The sequence below is a fragment of the Hibiscus syriacus genome, unplaced genomic scaffold (genome assembly GCF_006381635.1).
Source record: "Hibiscus syriacus cultivar Baekdansim isolate YM2019G1 unplaced genomic scaffold, ASM638163v2 tig00110186_pilon, whole genome shotgun sequence".
In the NCBI taxonomy this organism is placed as follows: Eukaryota; Viridiplantae; Streptophyta; class Magnoliopsida; order Malvales; family Malvaceae; genus Hibiscus; species Hibiscus syriacus.
This window is the reverse complement of record NW_024062617.1, coordinates 276,922-297,782: the sequence shown is the minus strand read 5'-3', so window position 1 is coordinate 297,782 and position 20,861 is coordinate 276,922. Positions and strand designations below refer to the sequence as shown.

General features: G+C 34.5%; 2 protein-coding genes and 2 pseudogenes across 7 annotated transcripts; 1 reads left to right on the top strand and 3 right to left on the bottom strand.

The window, feature by feature from the left end:
• Nucleotides 1–237: 237 nt before the first annotated feature.
• Nucleotides 238–3,338, bottom strand: LOC120217193 (annotated as a pseudogene).
• A 2,159-nt stretch (nt 3,339–5,497) lies between these two features.
• LOC120217195 lies at nt 5,498–8,191 on the bottom strand (annotated as a pseudogene).
• A 1,674-nt stretch (nt 8,192–9,865) lies between these two features.
• Nucleotides 9,866–15,636, bottom strand: LOC120217192 (nudix hydrolase 2). Of its 5 annotated transcripts, none has more exons than XM_039214393.1 (10): nt 15,498–15,631; nt 14,837–14,919; nt 14,449–14,672; nt 12,099–12,164; nt 11,833–11,970; nt 10,862–10,939; nt 10,735–10,785; nt 10,628–10,662; nt 10,219–10,327; nt 9,866–10,080 (listed from the first exon to the last, which is right to left on the bottom strand). In XM_039214393.1, the coding sequence occupies exons 3-10, from the start codon at nt 14,629–14,631 to the stop codon at nt 9,889–9,891; spliced, it is 852 nt and encodes a 283-aa protein (XP_039070324.1). In that variant the 5' UTR covers nt 14,632–14,672; nt 14,837–14,919; nt 15,498–15,631; the 3' UTR covers nt 9,866–9,888. The 5 variants fall into 5 exon arrangements, with proteins under 5 accessions (XP_039070324.1, XP_039070323.1, XP_039070326.1 ...); XM_039214392.1 differs by having other exon boundaries at nt 14,837–14,943; nt 15,498–15,612; XM_039214395.1 differs by having other exon boundaries at nt 14,449–14,669; nt 14,837–14,943; nt 15,498–15,612.
• Nucleotides 15,073–18,423, top strand: LOC120217191 (trihelix transcription factor GTL1). Of its 2 annotated transcripts, none has more exons than XM_039214391.1 (3): nt 15,073–15,883; nt 17,316–18,033; nt 18,243–18,423. In XM_039214391.1, exons 1-3 carry the CDS (start codon nt 15,513–15,515, stop codon nt 18,249–18,251), a joined length of 1,098 nt encoding a protein of 365 aa, XP_039070322.1. In that variant the 5' UTR covers nt 15,073–15,512; the 3' UTR covers nt 18,252–18,423. The 2 variants fall into 2 exon arrangements, with proteins under 2 accessions (XP_039070322.1, XP_039070321.1); XM_039214390.1 differs by having other exon boundaries at nt 17,316–18,181.
• Nucleotides 18,424–20,861: the final 2,438 nt, after the last annotated feature.

The window sequence follows — 20,861 nt, the reverse complement described above, 5'->3', positions numbered from 1 at the left end:
CGTCATTACTTGATCTAAATCAATGTCGTAGGAACTGGACCTATATTTGTTGGTGTTGAATATTTGAACTAACTAATTATATTATAAAAATAAAGGATTAAATTATATCAAATTAAAGCATAAGAGCTAAATCTATACTTGAACACACCAAAGGACCAAAACCATAGTTTAAACCGACCTTTTTGAAGTTTCTCTCTTAATTGCAAACAAAAAATGCACAGATTTAGTCGGGGGGATCTCTAGTTTAAATTTCATGGGGACCCAAATACCTATATGTAAATCATGGAAACAAGATCAGAATGTTCAGCAGTTTTCAAATGGTGATTCCATCCTGGGCACAACGTCTATACTTACTGATAAATTATATCAACCACAACCAGAGACTACAAGATTCCATATAGGGACACCTGTCTAATACTATCGCTGCACGGGTTTGTACAGCACCACGGTAACATACTTGGCCCGAAATCGATGAGTCGATCCAAGTGCCACTACGGGATGGCCATTCTTCCCCTTCTGAATATACAGATGATTGAGGATTACGTGCTTTGGTCTTGACGGGGGAGGTGGTATCTCCATGTGAGATGTAGGAAGATTGAGCAGTGGCAGTTGTAGGTGCGGAGGAAGGAGTGGTGGTTCCTTAGAAAAATCTTCAACTCCAAACGGCAAATTACTGTAGCTTGACTCGGGGGACTGGGGAGGTTCAAAACTAGATATACTTTCTATATCTTCTGGAACATAATCCTGCAGGGCATCAATTCACAATTTGCATTTCTAAGTAAAAAGTCAAGGAAAGGAAACAGAATAAAATAAAAGCAAGTATGCATATAATGCTCCAGTGACAACAGAACATCAAAATTAACACCTGCATACGGAGTTGATAATAACCAAAACCTTTGCTATGAATATATATATATATATATATTTGATCGTCTTTGCTTTGAATATAGAAATATAATAAAACGTACAAAAACTGAATGTTATAGCCAAGTGAGAGTCGGTGCTTTTGATCCCGTGGGGCAAAAATGCTTTTATGCTTTTGCTTAGCAATATATGTATCTTAAAATTTAGAATAATTCCAGCTTGGTAAGCAGTGGTTATAAGTATCCATAGACACCGAGGAATGAATTTATTCCAAGCCAAAAATATAGCTCAATAGAAAAGTTATCTGAAGAATGAAATTAACCTCATCAGGACGAGAGCGGATATACTCACGGAACACACTCGTATTCAATAACAAAATAGTTGGGAATCCTAAAGCTACAAATACCAAACTCATTACAAGATAAAGACAAAAGAATTTACCCGCAAGTCCAAAACGTTGTTAGCATTGCCAACAACATCTTGAATCCATGGCAAGTCAGGGGAATACCTCCACTGTCCATCAACAATTAACCTATACTGGTAAACACCTGATGGTAACACTTTCATGATAGTGAAGTCTTTTCCACATCTCTGCAAAGGGATTCTGATCAAGATTGCAAGTAAGTTAAATGTCGGACCTGCAATAGCAATTCATAAAGAGCTAACTATTTTTCTTTTGACAAAAAAGAGTAGAAGGCAGTGAATATCTGGAACCTCGTCTTCCAGTTATCCCATGATCCCTCAACAGCAACTTCTTTGCCACCATAGCTCCATGTAATCATTGTTGGAATTTGCTTCTCATTGCAGCCAATGACATCCTCATATCCTATTGTACTCTGCAACCATGACTGGTTCGATGTGTGCATCTCATCAGGTCTCTGTAAAGGAAGAACGGGAACCTGGGAGGAAAGGAGGCACAGTATAAAACTGGAAGCTTTTACAGAGAAATATATAATTATTACTATACTAGCAGACTAGATACATACAAGTTCATCGCATCATAATGCAGCCTCGAGGCTTAAAGTTATAACAGGAAAATTCATCTGGCATTCATCATCAATGCAGAACTATACCATTTTCTGCCACGGAGAGCATAAACAGTAGAATAGAAATGACCAGATTTTATGGCGTTCACATTATACACACACCATTTCCACATAAGAATTTTTCTCTCTAGTCTCTACCTGAGGGCCTTTGAATACATATAAATTATCGCAAAAAGTTAAATGAAACAAGCATTATAACAACCCAATAGCATCTCTTTAAACTGGAAAAACAAAGGGATTACACTAGGAGTCTCTACCAAAATTGCAACACGCTCGCACACAAAATACCGATCATGGAATTTATCAAAGGAAATAGATACAACCTAGGAGTGAATGTTGATAAATAGGTTACATATTTTCTATTTGGGGAAGGAGGCAACTAAGATCCACTAAGTGAAGAATCATGCAGCAAACACTAAGTCAAACAATATAAATAATCTAAACACTTCGTTTACCTGAAAATTACATATCAAAATTTATACTCGTACTACAAATTTAATAGCACTGGTTCATTATTTACAAGAAAATCTTGAAATCTTTAGAACTGCAGAACATTGATCTAAGTGTACGTTTGATTAGTCCGGTGTTTTGGCTTTTAATTTGTTAACAAATATTTTTAATGAAAATTAACAATATATGTTGAAAAAATCTTCTAATTAGTTTAGCTCATAATTACTTAGCATTAAACAAATAAGTAATAACATGAATCCATAAAAAACTAATTAAAAATCCACTTCCATAAAAATTATCTTTGTCTTAACTTATACATTTAACATATATACTTGATACGAAGAAGCCAGAATTCCATTCAACAAAATCAAATCACATTCCATGAAATCGAAATCCCAGAAAAGCGTACCTGAGGAGTAAACATGAGAGGAGAGTGGGTGGATGAGGGACTATGATGAGGTGAGTGACCCATGGGTGCAGCCAAAGCTTCGAGAATATGGTTACCCTTTTCTTCTTCTTCCTCAATACCTGATGGGTGTTACTCCCATCTTCTCTTCCATTCACATTACCCATTTTTTCTCTAGATTATTAAAATCAATTATTGTATATGTATTGGTGATCAATTTATCACTCCTTTTCTTTTAATATATAATTAACAAGGCAAAATAGAGAAAACCCAAACTCCCACCACTCACATAATCTCAAAATTGATTCGTAATTCCCCATTATAACAGATACCCATAATTTTTTCATAAAAAAAAGAAGGGGGGAAAACCCAGATGCAGAACTAGGAAAAATTGTAAACAAAAATAAAGAAAAAGAAAAATTAAGAGAATTGTGCGATGAGTTAGGAGAGTGATGAAGTAGTTGGGGGGCTCTGGAATGGGGGATGAATGGATGAAGGTCACGACATCGTTTGACAAAGTGTTTTGATTCTCAGTTGTTTTAGGTTTGAGGTTCAGGGCTATAAAACTATGAGCTCCTCCCTCCCTCTACTGTTTCCCTGCTTGTGATGCCTAGTGCCTGGCTTCTCCTTCCCCTTTGAGCTCTGCTTTATATATTGCTTCTGTTTTTACTTTGTTCAGTTATTACACTTTCTTAAATAAAAATCAACTATATTTACTTTCCTTACTGACTTTTAATTTCATCTGTGAACATAAAGATTATTTTTGGTTAAATAGAAAAAAACCAAAATATTGAGACATGTCTCACATATAATAATACATCAAATTAAAATTAATTATTTGGTATATAAATTATGCAAAAATTAGTTTACGCCATTTTATTTATTTTATGTTAAAGCACTTAAATTGTATATCTTTAATTACGAAATATAAATCCTAATATAGATTTTAAACCTTGAAATTTTAAATAAGAGAGAACATTATAATAGATGAGTTATGCAAACGAAATTTTACAAATGTATATCAAATAATTTTACTTAAATTTAAAATGAATCTGAAATAAAATCCAGACGTGATAATTACGAATAATACAAATGGAATCTAGGTGTTCAAGAATCCAAAACCTCGATCTTATGAACACCGCCCAGGCTTCATTGGCATTCAACAAATTATTTTCCATATATGAATTCATAAAGATTTGAACAAAATGGAGAAGCAAAAGATTTTGAGCAAGAGCAAATACCGAAATGGTGGCCCAGTTTAATGGAGTGGTCCGTGAGTGGGGAAGCAATTAGGTGCGAAGGAATCCAATCCGAGCCCGCATGTGGTACCGTACTACTAATTACTACAGGGTTAATAATAACATTGATAATGATATAGAATTTTTCTTTGGCGCAATAAATCAAACACATTTACGTACATACCCGAATCGACATCAGCTGGGAAAATTTCCCATTTCTCTGATTCATAAACATATCGAATGATTATTTGACTTTACTATAGAGATGGCAAACGGGTGGGTTGGATGCGGATATCTCTTTCTATTTCATACCCACTTAATATTTTCAAATTCACCACTCATCCACCACCCATGATAGATAAATTTTTCAAATTTACACCCGCCACGCAAGTACATTTTCAAATTCATTCCCACACCCACTATCCAACTGGAGATGTACCTGACTAGATCTGTCTGACAACATATATCTTATACAATATTAAGATTTATAAATTAGTCTCTAAAATTATACCTAAATTATAAAGGTCCAAAATTTAATGAATATTTAGTGGGCGGACGAATGTGGGGCGAGCGGATGCGGGGCGTAAGGTCTCAAACCTATCACCCGTCCACTACCCGCAACGGTATCACTTTCTAAATCCACGTCCGTCCACTACCCACTAAAATTATACTCATCCATATCCTAATTGGAGTGGATACAGTGCGGAATTACGAAGTTGTACCGATTTGACATATCTTCATAGCAGCACTGAGGTGCTAATTTGTTGTTATTTTTATACATCTTCAACAACCATTCTTCATTCGGTACAGTGCTTCGATTTCTTGCTTCTTCTCAGCGATGAAAGATCCATTTTAAATCGATGTAAATTCGATCAAAGGATAATAATTTATGAAAAATGATTTGAATAAAAATTTTCATATATACATTTGTATAAAATCAAAATTCATTTATTATATTTTACATTTAAAAAATATTTATAATTTTTGACTTATTTTGACATATAATTTTATATCAATGAGTGAGAACCTTTAACAAATTATATTATAAATTTAAGGATATAAAATCAGATAATCAATAGAAAATACTTAAATTATATAAAAAAATTAAAATTTCTAGGATATGACCACTCCTCTCAACACTATTATGTTCATCTTGATTTATTCTAAAATTATATAAATATGAATACCTTAAATATAATTGTAACATAATTTATTTTGAATTGTCTAGGATGATTATAAGGTAGTATTTGTTCATTGATAGCATACACACCCTACAAATACAGTTGCTTAAACCTTAAACCTCAAGAGAAAACAATCTCTTTAACTATTGATGACACTTAATGAATTCCAACACAATATATATAACACTACAACATACATGAATAAGCAAATTTATTTTTTATGTAAATTGTATTTGATTCTCACATCTCAAAAGCTCAATACAATACAAAATATTGCTATATACATCACAATATATATCTATATGCACTGAAGGGAGATGATTTGAAATTTTAAAACTCAATACTGTGATTGAAGTGGCATGTAAATGAGCTTCATATATATCCCGAGTGTATACGTGGTTCAAGCTATTTGTTTTGTTGTATTTGTAATGCGTGATTTCAAAGGTTTAGAAGTAATATGTTGAAACCTTATCTTTCCGGCGGTGTAGGTGCGGATGCCGTTTCCGACCGATGAAAGTATCAAGTGCTTGCGTTTCTTCACTAACGATGGTTGGCACATTGACTTCTTGGGTATTCGAATGATTTTAATCCAACATATCTTTTCCAAATTGACAATTCCATGCAGGTGTGATGGAAGATCAATTATAAATCCCCGTATTCATCTGTTGTAGCTTGTGTTGTGCTTGATTTGGTTTTGGATGGAGTTTTACATCTAACACCCACCACGGCCCCTAAGATTTTAACATTAAAAATGAAAACAACAATCAAATGACGATACTGAATCCAACATATATATAATTAAAACAACATAATTCATATCCACAATAAATGATTGGTCACACGAGAAATAACTTTATCTATCAATTTCATTATTAAATTAATTAAGGTGAAGTATACAAAAGATCCTCAATTATAGGGTGCTATTTTGTTGAGTCCCTTAGCTATTAAAAAACTTGTCATTTTTCGTTAAAAAAATGATAGTAGTCTGAGCTAGACGTTAACTTGTTGACTGAGATATGCTGAAATCTGATCTCAGAATCTCAAATGACTATCATATATCAATCAACGTGTTAAATTCAGCTCAGACGACTGCTAATTTTTTTATCAAGAAATGATGAGTTTGGAACATATGAACAATATGGTGATCATTTTGTAACTTTTAATAGTCGGATGACTCGACAAAGAAACATCATGTAGTTGGATGATCATTTTATGACTTTTAATAATCAAAAACTCAATCAACCAGTACTCTATAGTTGGGGATCATTTGTTTGCTTTATCGAATAATTAATTGGACATATCATTGTAGATTTTATGGAGAAAATTATAGAATTAATATGTTTATTTATTTTGTAGAAATTAATTCATGCAATAAATATGATCAATATGAAGTGATGTGTTTGGTTAATTAAATTAAATTAAATGGAGGAGATTAATGCAATTCATGCCTAATTGTGACATTGCATTTTTGTGGAGCCCATATGTTTACATCTTACATTAATGTTTAGGCCTGGGCCTCATTTTAATCTTTCACTAAATTAAAATGGGATTTTTTTATTTTCATAAAAATAAATTAAAACATAGTAGATTTTATCATATAAGAAAATATATCTATAAAAATAATTCAAAAGTAATTATAGATGATCACAGGTTATTATATGTTAACTTATAATTTTAAAATCTATAATGATATATATATATATATGATTGAGTTTAGATATGAACACATAATTTATATCAGATACGAATTTTTAAAATAACTTCAAATTTTCATATGTTTGAAATTACATCATCAACAAAATAATATAAAAAAGTTTAAACTATATAAGAATTTAAAAATTTTAAGTAGGACGACCATCCATCATCTTTCGATTTATCTCTGGCTAAGCGTCTATTTATCCTAATATAATCTCCAAAATATATTTTAATTTATAATTATATATTATCACTAAAATCAATAACAATAAATTAAATCGTTATCGATACATTGAAATATTAAATGTAGTCCTTATTTATAAACTCATGTATGAATATCTAAAATGTTGATTGAATATTGTAAAATAAAATAGGTTTTATTATTGTGTTGAGATGTAGTAAATAAAATAATAAAAACAGAAAAGAAATGATCCATTTTGATGTCTTGTTTTAAATATTGCTTCCGTTTGCGGTTTTAAGACAATATCGTCGTGACTTCCCACCCGATGGTGTTCCTTTGACGTCCAAATTTCTTTAATCCCAAGTTTGTTTGATATTGCAACTGCTGAAAGCCCAGAGGAATAGGATACCACAACAACAACGCAACTTGAACGACACTCACGATCAAACCATGTCTTAGTTTAGGGTCCAAGGCAACCCAAGAAACTGTTACCGGTAGGGGTGGGTAAGAAAATTCGATTTAATGTTTTTGATTTTCGAATTAATAATGGTTATTCGGAAAAAATTCCAACATGTTTGTGTTAAATAATCTGAGATTGACGATCATTGTGGATAAATGGCCGGGTTAAACAAACAACAAAATCAAGCAAACGAGTATGTAAAAGGAAGAATTGAAACCTGAAATGGGCCATGAACGAAGTTGAGGTTGTGATTGTGAATGAAGCTGGCGAGCTTCACAAAGAACAGACCCAGTAACGAGGACGGTGGATAGCTTCTCCTCGCCGTATCCAGCCAGGTGCACCATCTCATCTCTGCTCGACAACTCGTATAATATTGGTTTCCTAATCACAATCTCTTCAAGCTCCGCCATTAATGAGCTCTGCTGAAGGAATAGCGAAACAACGATCATCGCTAGCTTAGCCTGGAAAATGTTTCTCATCGTCTCCTTTAGTTTGAATTCCAACAGCCTGTGTTTCTCAAACTCTATATTGCTTATATCAGCTCAGGGACAAATGGAGATTAATAGGGAGAGAGCCCCATCAGCAGCCGCTTTATATTACGTACGTAAACAAATAATAATATTTAAGGGTCAATAATTTCTATTCTTTACGACCCTGCCCATATTGTTGACCTACAGGCTACAAATTCAAAATCTAATATAAACATTATGGTTATTAAACCGATGATTAATTAACTGTTATTAGTATATGATATTTATTGAACATATCGTATTGATATTATATATGTAATATAGTTTTTATAACCATTTACAATGTCGATGCTTTCAAAACATGTTAATGACAAGATATTAACAATGCGATTGTGAGAAGGGTGATTTTGGTAATATATATTTATATGTATAATTAAAAAGATGTAGGCAAAAGGGTCAAAGTGAGAGACGTATGTGTTGGATTTGGAGGACATGGGCAGATCAACTGTGAAGTTGGTAAGAGCCGGGGGACGTTTAACTGTTGGTTGGTTGCCTACTCCTATCATGTAATATTGGTCTAAATATGAGTTTAGTTTCTCTTCTATGTCCAAATTTCAGATTTAATCCCTCTCTTTTTTATTATGTGAATTAACCATTTTTTAATTCATTTAATAACTACCGTTTGGGTCAGGACCTAATTTTTTTTTCAAGTATAGAGATTAAATATATCAAATTATAGAACACTGATTAAATTCATAACTTACGTTTAATACAAGTACTAATGACACAACATATATAGAAAAGGAGGGTTGGGCGGGAAGATCAAGTTCCCAAGTCCCAACCTTGTTGGTCTACAATTTTGCTCTTGGAAGCAAAACCTAGGAGCTTTAATTAATTTCTTACTTTGGGGATTGCTAATATATTATATAAGTCGGAAATTGGGGACAGGCAAAAATCGTGAGAAGTGGGCAAGGTGAAGTATAAACTGCAGATGGAGATGGAGTTGGTAACCTGACATATTATCTGCAAAAGAGAAAGATAGCTTTCCATTTTTGAAACATACCCCATACCTCAATTATACCTTTACTTTCATTTTCTATATCTTCAAATTCCACATTATAAGTTATAATTAATTTTTAAAAAATTTATATTCCTATTATTTTTACATTGTAATTACTAGTAAGATATTATATGCATGAATTTTAACAGTTTATTAATCGGTGTTATATAAATTCCGATGTTCATAGTGTTTATTTTCTTTATTACATTAGGGGCTATGTAGAGAGAAAAAAGAACTTTGTTGGGAAAATTATAAGAATCTATCAAGTGATTACAATATGAAAAAAAAATGCATTTAAAGTGAACTTATGCTTGAGATGAAATATTAATGGTTGCACAAAGATAACATCGCCAATTTATTTTGTCATTTAATATTTAAGTATTCTGATAGATTGATTGAAAGTGAAACGCTGTAGAAAACATGTTTTTTTCCCCCAGCTTTGCTTCAATTGTGAGACACATAAGAGACATGCCTCGCTTGTTCTTGACCACCGATGGTGCAGCAGAGTCATGGTGGTCCAAAGAAAGCAATGGCAAGTTGGCAACCAACAGGCCCGACCTTGTTCAGCAACAAGGTCACACCAGGCGACATGGACTCAATCACCTCTACTTTTAAACATACTTTTGATTCGAATTCGGTAAAATAGAGAAGATAATATCCAAATCTAAACTTTGAATGAACCATTCATTTAATTATGGAGCAGAAGGAAAGAAACTTGATACAGTGTTGGCTTAAAGATAGAGCATCTGTGCTTGACAAGTAAAAAAGAATTTATTTATGAATTCCCGAAGTTGAATCCGTGCCCCATGTATAATTTTAGGTGCCATAAACCAGGAATCACTGCCCTTCAAGGTCACGAGTGTTGAAGTACATATAGTTATTTTCATCCGAGAATGAGGAGGAAGTATGCACCGGAGAAAACCCAGAATAGTTTCCATCTTTCTTTGCCAAGCATATGTCAACAATGTATTTCAAGAGCTCGTGTTTCTGGACAAATGGCTGTGACGCGTATTCTTCAAATGGCATCCACTGCATAAAAAAGAAACATGAGAGGTTTCATCAAATCCGGACTATTTGCTCGTATAATCAATCAGATTTTTCTAAACTATATTAACAGTTTTTGATGTTGCTGCAAAATGACATATACTTGGAACTATAAAAACAAACCTTGGCTGCCTCTATCTCAGTTTCCTGCATTTGAATTTCAGACGAAAGTGGTTCCAGCAGGCATAGGAAGAATATGTCCGACTTATCAAAAAATGCTTTGTGACTTTGTCTGTAAATAATGGAAGAAAAGGGAGAGAAACAATAATCGATGGTGACCAAGAAAACAGATCAATTTGTTTGCGGACTCTGTCAGGATTTGCGATGAAAACCCAACTGTGTGTAGAAAGTGTTTATTGTGCTCAGCTAATACACACACATGAAAGATGATTTATATAGCGGCCTTGCTGAAGCATTCATGACATACACAAGTACGATTTAGAAAGGTCGATTTCAATGTAAACTGGAAGACCACATGTGCTTGCGTTTCGTTATAGTATGATTAGTATTAATGCTAATAAAGATTTCATACCTGAATGCTAGTACTTCGATAAATTTTGTATCAACCTGAGTCAACAAAAGGACTGAATATTCAATAACTTGTCATATATATGTATGTATTGAATAACTGTTACTCACTGCCGTCTCTTCTTTGACTTCTCGAACTGCAGCTGCACATATATCTTCTCCCTGTAATTAAAATAGTTCAAGAAGGGTAAAATATACACGCCATGATATTATATCTATAATCCTCCAGTACACATACCTCATCCACAACTCCTGTAGGGAACTTCCACACACCTGTACCCCGAAACCGTCCTGTGTTCTCTTGAACCACTAAAACCTATGATCAGATATGCATACCACAAATTTGGAATTTATAATTGTCTTTCAAGTTAAATAGCTGTACGGATAATAAAGTTTTATCTTGATAAGCACTTATCAGAGACAGAGAGAGTGAATGAGCGAGTTAGCATTCAGGAAATAATTAGTAGTAGTTGCAGCTTTAAGATTAGTTACTGAAGAGGTAATGGATATCATATAGCACAGAAATAAAAAGGTTGGGGTGGGGTGGGGGAGAATCAAGTCACTAATTCTTAAGAAACTCGAGGTTTCAAGGAGAGTTTTGGTGTGACTTTTCCACTCTTTTCAACACGGAATATAGCAGGCTGATTTGTTTGAACATATAAAAAAAACCATTTTCAACATGAAAGAACAAGGGGATCATCCTGATCCGTACAAATCCCATTTCTAAAATTGTGTATATTCAACCAAGGGTAGGTCACATGAAATGCAGTATAGAGTATACCATGTGGAGAAGCTAAAAACTGCTAAAATGAGTTGAGGAAATACGAAGATCCTTGAGTCAAGAAAAAGCACAGACTATCAATTGAACCATACAAATAATGTTATAGTCCTACAAAATTGTAAATCCATGTATAGTTTATTACCATCTAAAAAATTAAAAAACAAGAGTTCTGATATTATTTTGTTCCTAAGGTAAGATTAGCAGCACACTGCTTCAATAAATTAATTTAACTCTTTGTCCTTCCAAAGCATATTGTTGGTATTCATAGAGAAACAAAAATGAAGATCATTGACATTAAAAATAATCATGCAATTAAAACTATGTCTAATCATACAAGTTAAAATCATCCATAATGAAATATCTTATGCGAATTGGCTATCGATATAATCTATTAATAAATGACAAGCCACAAGGAATTGGGGAATCACCTCTCTCTTTTCGTTCATGACAAATGCACCAATGCCCACCCTGTGTGAAGCATTTGCAGGAAGAGTATGTGTACCTTCAGGAATCCAATAACAAAGCATCAAGTAATTCGGCTCAGCATGGTGATACCAAAATCCTTCCTGTGCATCAATACAGTAGTAACATAAGATATGACTCAAAGAAATAATAGAAGCGGCAGCTATCAAGTTAGCTTTCGAAACGGCTTTCTAGAAACCAGTTCGATTAGGTTGTAAATGACATAAATTACCTTGACAGCAGGGTCAACAAGATTGGAATGCTGAATAGGCAATTTGATCCACACACCCCTTTTCCCCTGCAAAACATGTTCTTACATGATTCATAGAGAAACATAGAACTGCATAACTGATAAAACATCTCAAGATATGGAACTATTGTTAAATGCCTAGAAAGCAGGAACTTTCAAGTTGTAGAATGTAGATTGAATAGATTGCTGAAAATTAAGGAATTATATTCCCAAATATCTAGCTGCTAACATTTAGGGATTTAATTGCTAATTTTGTGTAATTTTTCCTATATTAAACTCTCTTTGTAACCTATAAATAGGTATCACTTTTATCAATAGAAGAATCAAGAAATACAGAGAAATATGATCTTCTTCTCTGCACATATCACTATTCTATATGGTATCAGTTTAGGTTAGTCGATCCTTTAAACCCTACCCAAATGACAACCAATACATCCCTCGAGACAGTAATTCCAATTTGGGTTTCACAGCTCATGAAGATATTTTTTTCCTTTGCCTCTATGATTAATAACAATGGCTTGGGAATATGGATTGTCAACTCTGGGACATCCGATTATATGACAGGAGATATTACCTTGCTCTAAAACTTTATAAAGTCACTTCCTCATTCTCATGTTAAAACAATAGAATGAGATTGCTGAGAGGAAAAACTAACATATTTTAAAAGTTACTAGGTCCTTACTTTTTCTAACAGAATGGGATTGCTGAGAGGAAAAACCAACAGCTTTTAGAAGTTAATAGGTCCTTACATTTTTCTGGTAACCTTCCTTAAACATTTTTGGGGAGAGAGACTTCTTACCGCCACGTACTTAATCAATAGGATGTCTAGCAAAACTTTAAAGTTTCAGACATCTAGAGAAATATTCCTCAAAAAATTTCCTTATTTCCGGCCCATGTCTTCTATACTCCCTTCTTGAGTGTTTGAATGTAATGCTTTTGTTCACAGCCATCACCAATCTAGGTCTAAGTTAGATCCAAAGTCTGTCAAATGCATATTTTTTGGCTATTCTTCAATTAAGAAGGTTACAAATGTTACTCTCCTGTCACACAAAAATTTTATATATCCATGGATGTTATATTTTTTGAACATACTCTTTTTTTTGTTGCTAAGACTGAAATTCAGGAGGAGAATTTGAGTGAATTTCAGACCATCACTAATCTCTAGTCTTCTCAAAATTCTTTCGAATTGCAACCTGTGTTTCAATCTTCATTTTCACCGAATTTGCAGTCTATTTCTCAACTTCCAACAGCACCAGAATGTCTCCACCCGAACTGCAATCATCTCTTCCAGAACTTGTCCTTCCAAACATTCCTTGAACACCTCCACTGAGCCAAAATTCCCCAAAAACTCCTCAAGTAACCAAGTCCCACTTGAGAGAAAACAACTTAGTGTTTATAGGAGAAGGCAAAAGCAAAAGTCCATCTCAGAGGACATCACACAACCTGAATTTGCCAAGAGTTAGACTTGAGTTCAATTGCCACTAAGAAAGGAAGTCAAAATAATTCATCATCTCCTAGTGAAATTTTTGTTCCTTTTGAGGATGATATTCACTTACCTATTGCTTAGAGAAAAGGGATAAAGAAATACACAAACCATCCTATACAAAGGTTTGTTGCATGTGGGAATTTAATGTCTTCTTTTAAAGCATTTATAGCCATATTAGATAAAATTCAGATTCCTGAAAAAGTGGAGGAGGCCTTGAACGATCCTAGATGGAGGAAGGCTGTTGAGGAAGAAATTAGAGCACTAGAAAGCAACAAGACTTGGACCCTAACTGAGTTGCCACAAGGAACGAATCCTATTGGTTGTAAGTAGGTGTTTACAGTGAAGTACAATTCAAATGACAGTGTTGAAAGGTTCAAGACAAGGCTTGGTGGCTAGGGGTTTTACTCAGTCCTATGACATTGATTACTATGAAACATTTGCCCCAGTAGCCAAACTTAATACAGTTAGGGTTTTACTCAGCTTAACTGTAAATGAAGACTGGGAACTAAATCAGCTAAATATCAAGAACGCATTTTTAAATGGAAATCTAGAAGAAGTGCACATGAGACTATCTCCAGAAATGGAAGTAAACATAAAAACTCAAATGATGTGCAAGCTCGAAAAGTCTCTTTATGGCATGAAACAATCTCCTAAGACTTGATTTGAGAGGTTCATCAAAGTAGTTAAAAATGGTTATAAATAGTGTCAGACAAATCATACATTGTTTGTAAAGGTAACTTCAAGGAAGAAGAAAGTTATTTTTATTGTTTATGTAGATGATATCATCATCATTGGAGACGATTATGCTGAAATTATAGAAAATGTTGAAGAGGGTAAGAAGAAAACCTGTTGTCGCCATTGTGCTATTGAAGCTCTAAGCATTGAAGTAAAGAGGGTAGACTCCAAGGGCACTGTCACTTCTACAACCACTCCTCCATATCTATCATTGACTGCATCGAGTAGTTTAAAATCTTGCAATACTTGTTCACCTTTTTCATTTACAGGCGTTGAATTCGTTGATGCTGACATGAATCTGAATCTGGTTCCGGTTCTGGTTCTAAACACAGCTGCAACAAATCAAAACATATTCCAAACTGAAAAGCCATACAGTATTAAATCCAAATAAGAAACTATTACTTAAAAAGAAAAACCCAGAATTTGTAATCGTTTTTCCTATTCTTACAGGGGAAAAAAGGTTATAAACTTGATTAAAGTTTTCATTTTGGGTACATACCTGTGGAAGATGAAGGCAGCTGAAGTGAAGTGCAAGATGCCAAATTTGGGGGAAAACCAAATCCGAAAAAAGACCACAGATTTCTGGTTGTGATTGAGAAACCAAGCCTTTTCAACATTTTGATTCAATTATTTATTCAATTATTGTTATATATACTGTCATTTTAGTAATAATATAAATCAAATAAGATGCTATTAATAGCATGTTTATTTTGGTTTCATACTTGTGGAGTTAAGCATGGCTGTTGGCGATTGGCAAAACAAACAAGCTGCCGGCACAGCAATGGGCAGGCATGAACGACACTCTGGATGTAACCAAATCAACTGTCGTTTCTGGGAATTTCATGTTTTATTGGAACGGGAAGGGAAGCTGAGCTGAAAGCTAAGAGGGACTGACACGTAAGCATAAGGGGGCAAACACGGAATTATCTGCAAACCATGGGTAAAAGTCGTAATTTTTGCAGCCCCAAGCTTTGCCCTTTTTATATTCATTTTACCCTTTTTACTTGAATTTACTAATAACATTCACCCAAACTCCGAAACCAAACCCTCAGTCCGCCGCCCCTTTTTTGATTCATTTTTTAGGCTAGTGATAGTAATAATTTATTTGAACTATTATGCTGTAGTTTATATTTACTAGAAGTAATTTCTGTTGATTTTACCGTGAAGAGAAAAGGATGGAGCTTTTCACCAGCGGCCGGGAAGCTTTCCCTCAACACGTGGCGCCTTTTCCTGATTTAACGGCAATGATTGAATCCGCGGAGGACATGGTGATGGATAATCACCGGCCAAATCTACCGCCTCAGAAGCTGCGTCCGATTAGGTACAACGGCAGGTCACAGGCGAGCTCACAGGCGGAGGATCCCTTGGAATTCGTTGAGGCAGTTGAACTCGTAGGTGATGATGTCTGCGCTGTAAATGGAGATTCCTTTGACTACTTGGTACCTCCTATTAAAGCCGAAGTTGGTGACGTGATGGGTACTGTCGGCTGCGGCGGCGGTGGGTTAGAGGAGCCGCCAAGCTCGGAGCAGAGAGAAGAGCCTTCAGGGTATGTATGCTTATTCCTTCTTCCACTACATTACCTTATTTTGGTTAAAAGTATCGACTTTATTTCATGTATGTATGTAGCCTAACCATATAAGAAGGAATTTATATAGGATACCAATGTATTAATATGGTGTCCATTGACACGTTGGAATGCACATCCATCCATCAGAAAAGAAGTAATATACAGCTGATTCAATTGGGTTAGGTAGATCATTTTTAAATTTAATTTTGAAGTTGGAATACTGAATAATCCCCCCAAAAGAACTAGTAAGTTGGTGCATTTTAGCATTATCTAATTGTTATCTTAAGAGACACAAGGTGCCCCGTAGCTACATGGATCCCTATTATATCTGGAGTTGAGCTGGGTTGAATTGTTAAATGGGAAGCTCTTTCAGTGCACTTTTTTCTATGTAGAAGACTCGGACGGGAAACCTTGTTTAAGGGGCATCAATCTCCTTATCCCTTATCCCTCGACTTGACAAGCAATGATTGTTATCCTATGTCCACATTATCTAGGACAAGTACATTTGAGCTAATGTTAATGGCAACCTCAAGTAAATGTTAGATTGGGTTATTTATCTCCTTTGATTTGAGTTTTTGAGTATTTTCTTTTTCATGTCTGTTGAATTTTCCTGGGAAACCTGTTTTCTTTTTTATGCTAATGTTTGGAACCAACGTATGAATAATAATTTGGAATATAACTTGTTTTAAGTTAATTTGACGAGATTTTGATTTTCTTTGTATTGTTTTTGTTTTTCTGGGTCTGAGACCCCAACTATATCTGTAGTTGATCAAGGTTAAGTAGCATGGAACTGGAAATGATGGATAAAGTGTCATCTTGAACTATTGCATTTGATACAATATTATTAGTAAAGCCCTTTTTATTTGTTCCATGTGAATGTTTGTGGCTTTTACTTTTATTGGATCACATGGGAAAATAATCTACAGTACAGAGCATAACATTTGATGTTTTATGTACAGCATCCTGTCCTGTCATGTTCAACTTCCTAGTTTTGTAATATTGGTAAGAGTTTATTGGGGTTTTACTGAATTCGGGTGAAAATTAAATGGGAGTGGTCCTTTAGTAGTAAGTTGACTCGGGTAATTTTAAACTTTGATGATTTTACTTGGAAACTATTTTATGGCCGACTTTACAAGCTGATCAATTGATCTGTTATCACTTGCTGTTTTATGGAAGACTCTTGAGTTCTTTCTTTAGTTCCTGCTTTTCATAGGGTGACATGGCATTCTTGTTCGGCTTTGTGAAAGGGTGTTCCAAAATTGGGTGTGTAGATCTAATAAAATTTTATAAAAGGTGAAAAGTTGATCGAGTTTATTTGTCGGTTTTTGTATAGTTTGAAGCCTATTTTGACAAATTCATGACCATAGCTGTCAAACCAACTGAATGTCATGTGATATTTTCCTTGTTTCAGCAAATCATCTTCGGATAGTTATGGTGATGATTCGTCAGCAACCTTGAATGCACCTTTAAAGAAAAATAGGAAGCGGAAAAGAACAGAAAAAGATGAAATTTTCTTGGAAAAATTAATGAAGAAAATGATGGATAAGCAGGAACAGATGCACAAGCAATTATTAGAGATGGTTGAGAAGAGGGAAAGAGAGAGAATAAATAGAGAGGAAGCATGGAAACGGCAGGAGATGGAAAGGATAAAACGGGACGAGGAGGCAAGAGCTCAAGAGATGTCCCGTAGCATAGCTCTCATTTCCTTTATCCAGAATGCTTTGGGCCATGAAATTGAAATACCGATGCCGTCAACAATGTCATGCACGGAGGAAAATGGAGGTAAAGACTTGAGTGAAGATCACATTCAAAAGGACCTGATTAATCCATTTGGTCCAACAAATAATAGATGGCAGAAAGGGACAATGCAAGCCAACGTGGTTGAAAAACATGTCGATGGAGACGGAGGTGTCATCTGTGATCCAAATAATAGGAGATGGCCAGATGCGGAAGTGCAAGCGCTGATAATGCTTCGAAGCACTTTGGAACACAAATTTCACGTCTCAGGCTCAAAGTGCTCCATATGGGACGAGATATCTGTCGGGATGTACAATATGGGTTACTCCCGAAGTGCAAAGAAGTGTAAAGAGAAATGGGAAAATATCAATAAATACTTCAGAAAGTCGATGGTAAGTGGCAAGAAGCATCTAGAAAACAGTAAGAGATGCGCATATTTCCATGATTTGCACATGCTGTACAAGAATGGATTCAGTAGTCAAGTGAACCATTTGAACTGCACCAAAGTTGAAAACGCAGACAATGGTGAAAGCTTGAAAGGTAACAAATGCTGATAAATTAAGATGGGATTCAACACATTTAAGGATGGCTGTGACTGCAGGGATCTTGAAAGCCTAAAATGCACAAAATGTTGAGGCAAACGAGGACTGGTTTTTAAAACGGATTATGAGGCAGTCACGAGATATCTGTTGGCTGTGGTTTAGAGCTTAGAATCTACTTATTTGTCCATTTTTTTTCTACCCATTGACAATCCTTCCTGTTGTGTTCATTCCTATATGAGAAAACAGTTGGCTGTGGTTTAGAGCTTAGAATCTACTTATTTGTCCATTTTTTTTCTAGTCATTGACAATCCTTCCTGTTGTGTTCATTCCTATATGAGAAATCAGTTGGCTGTGGTTTAGAGCTTAGAATCTACGTATTTGTCCATTTTTTTTCTAGTCATTGACAATCCTTCCTGTTGTGTTCATTCCTATATGAGAAATCAGTTGGCTGTTTAACCTAAAACATCAGCTGAAAACTGCTTCTTATTTTGCCATGTGTGTCGATTGGATGACCATTGTTTTTCCTCAAGAAATTAACAATATTGCAATTTTCTTCTACATATAATCCCTTCCTCGGAGGAACAGCAGGAGGTGGCTGCCACCACCAACGGCATCTTGATCATGGCTACCCAACCCCAATGCTTCACTCTATATAGTCTATAACTTAAAAGGGTTACTTGGGTCTAAATAAATGTGATTAGTTAAAAGAGAAACAGACCATGCCACTCAATTATCAGTCAGGAGGATTTTCTTAAATGCTTATCAGTCACGATAATGCACGCATACCTAATGTATTATACTTCTCAACACAATTTTTTACAGAATCAATGTATTTTGCACATAATAATAAGGGTAAAATGCTCCCTATGTCAATCCATTATCAGTTAGGTTATAAATATGTCTAGTCTTTTTCTAAAAAAAAAATCTAATCACTCGATTAAAACATTATTATAAGTAAGTGGCTCTGAAATGTTAAATATTAACCAAATAGTAATAATAGCAATTCTTTAAAAGTTTATATTCTATCATTTTGGTCTTAATTTAATAAATTTGATCTTTCATATTTAAAATCCATCAAATTAACCTTATTTTTCCTCGTAACTTATTCAATTTTTTTATGATTTGTTATTCTTTCATAAATGTTTTATTAATTTTATGTTGCTTAGAATTACTCTCAAGATCTTATATAATGTTGAACTTTTTTGACGTAGATATTGTATTTTTTGTTTTAGACACCATGTAGGAGAGTTGACAAAATATTTCATATGGAATATATTTTCGATGTAGACTTGGAAGATACCTCTTTCTTAATTTCGAGTCATGGGGTTTGTATGAATATAAGGTTACAAACCAGATTTGCCCCAACAAGAGCAATACCTTGTTGATATACTGTAGAATGTAGTTATCAATTATTACTTTGATATGATGGTTTCATTTGATTTAATAATATTAAAAAATAATTAAATAGATAGAATTTTTAAATATAAAAAATTAAATTATTGATATTTTGAATTGAGATTAAATTGATGAGTTGTGTTAATTTTAGAGGCTAAAACTTTTATTAAATTTAATTACATTAGACTTTCATTTCATTTTTAACAGCTTAGTTAGTTGATTATAGTAATATTTTGATTGAGTGATTAAATTGTATTTTTAAGTAAAAACATGACACATTTGTAATCAAACTAATAATTGAATGACCTAAGGTGTATTTTAACCTAATAATAACAATAATAAAGCTGTAGAATTTGGGGTGGGAGTTCAATGGTCCGCAACGGGTGAAACAATTTCTTTAGCTTGTATTTCGCAACCGTTTAATGACAAACACCAACCGAGCGAAACGAGACCTAACCGCGGAATCGACGTATCAGGTGTGTCGAGATCGTGAAGAACCCATATTCCACGTCCTTCGAGATTGTCCGACGGCGAGAATGGTTTGGGAGCAATTTATTCCAAATAATATTTTATACATTTTATTATGTGTCTTTGTTTGATAGAATTCATAATAATCTCTTTACAACTACAATACTTGATCGTGATGCTTATCATTGGAGGCATATCTTCGAGAAAATTTTATGGAGATCATTGAAACAACGTAATAATTTTATCTTTAATAGACAAGTGTGATCATCGATGAAAATCACTCAATTCGCACGGATTTAAGCTCAAACCATTAAAACCAATCATTGCGATAACCATCAAAGTGGCGTCAAACAAAACACAAGGCAACGATGGCGCCCCCCAAAGTTGGAACGGTTAAGCTAAACAATGATGGAGCTGTCGGTCCAAGAACCATGAATGCTACAGGCCGAGGAATTCTTAGGGACAACATTGGGCAATGGCTAGTTGGGTTTCATCGAAACATTGGTCGCTGCTAAGCGTTTCAAGCCGAACTCTGGGCATGATTTGATGAGCTAGTTTTAGCGTGGAATCAAAGCATTAGAGACGTTGAGGCGGAGTTCGACAACAAAGAAGCTGTGGGTACTCTCAATGTCGCACCACATCTGCATGAGGCTTTAATAACTCGAAAGGTTCGGTTCGTAAGCTTCTCCAAAATTAGTTAAATGTGAAGCTCTCATACGGTAGATGAGAGGCGAACGAAGTTGCAGATGCATTGGTACTCATGGGAAGGAACTTCATAACCCTCCTGATGAGATTCGGCACATTCTCAACCTTGA

Excerpts from the sequence above, each read along its gene's own strand:
- LOC120217192 (XM_039214396.1), bottom strand. The coding sequence starts at position 14,631 with ATGTCAGCATCAACGAATTCAACGCCTGTAAATGAAAAAGGTGAACAA. Across the intron at positions 12,165-14,448 it reads TAGCACAATGGCGACAACAG|GGGAAAAGGGGTGTGTGGAT; the intron begins GTTTTCTTCTTA and ends CATGTTTTGCAG. Across the intron at positions 10,081-10,218 it reads CTGAGATAGAGGCAGCCAAG|TGGATGCCATTTGAAGAATA; the intron begins GTTTGTTTTTAT and ends TTTTTTATGCAG.
- LOC120217191 (XM_039214390.1), top strand. The coding sequence starts at position 15,513 with ATGGAGCTTTTCACCAGCGGCCGGGAAGCTTTCCCTCAACACGTGGCG. Across the intron at positions 15,884-17,315 it reads CAGAGAGAAGAGCCTTCAGG|CAAATCATCTTCGGATAGTT; the intron begins GTATGTATGCTT and ends TCCTTGTTTCAG.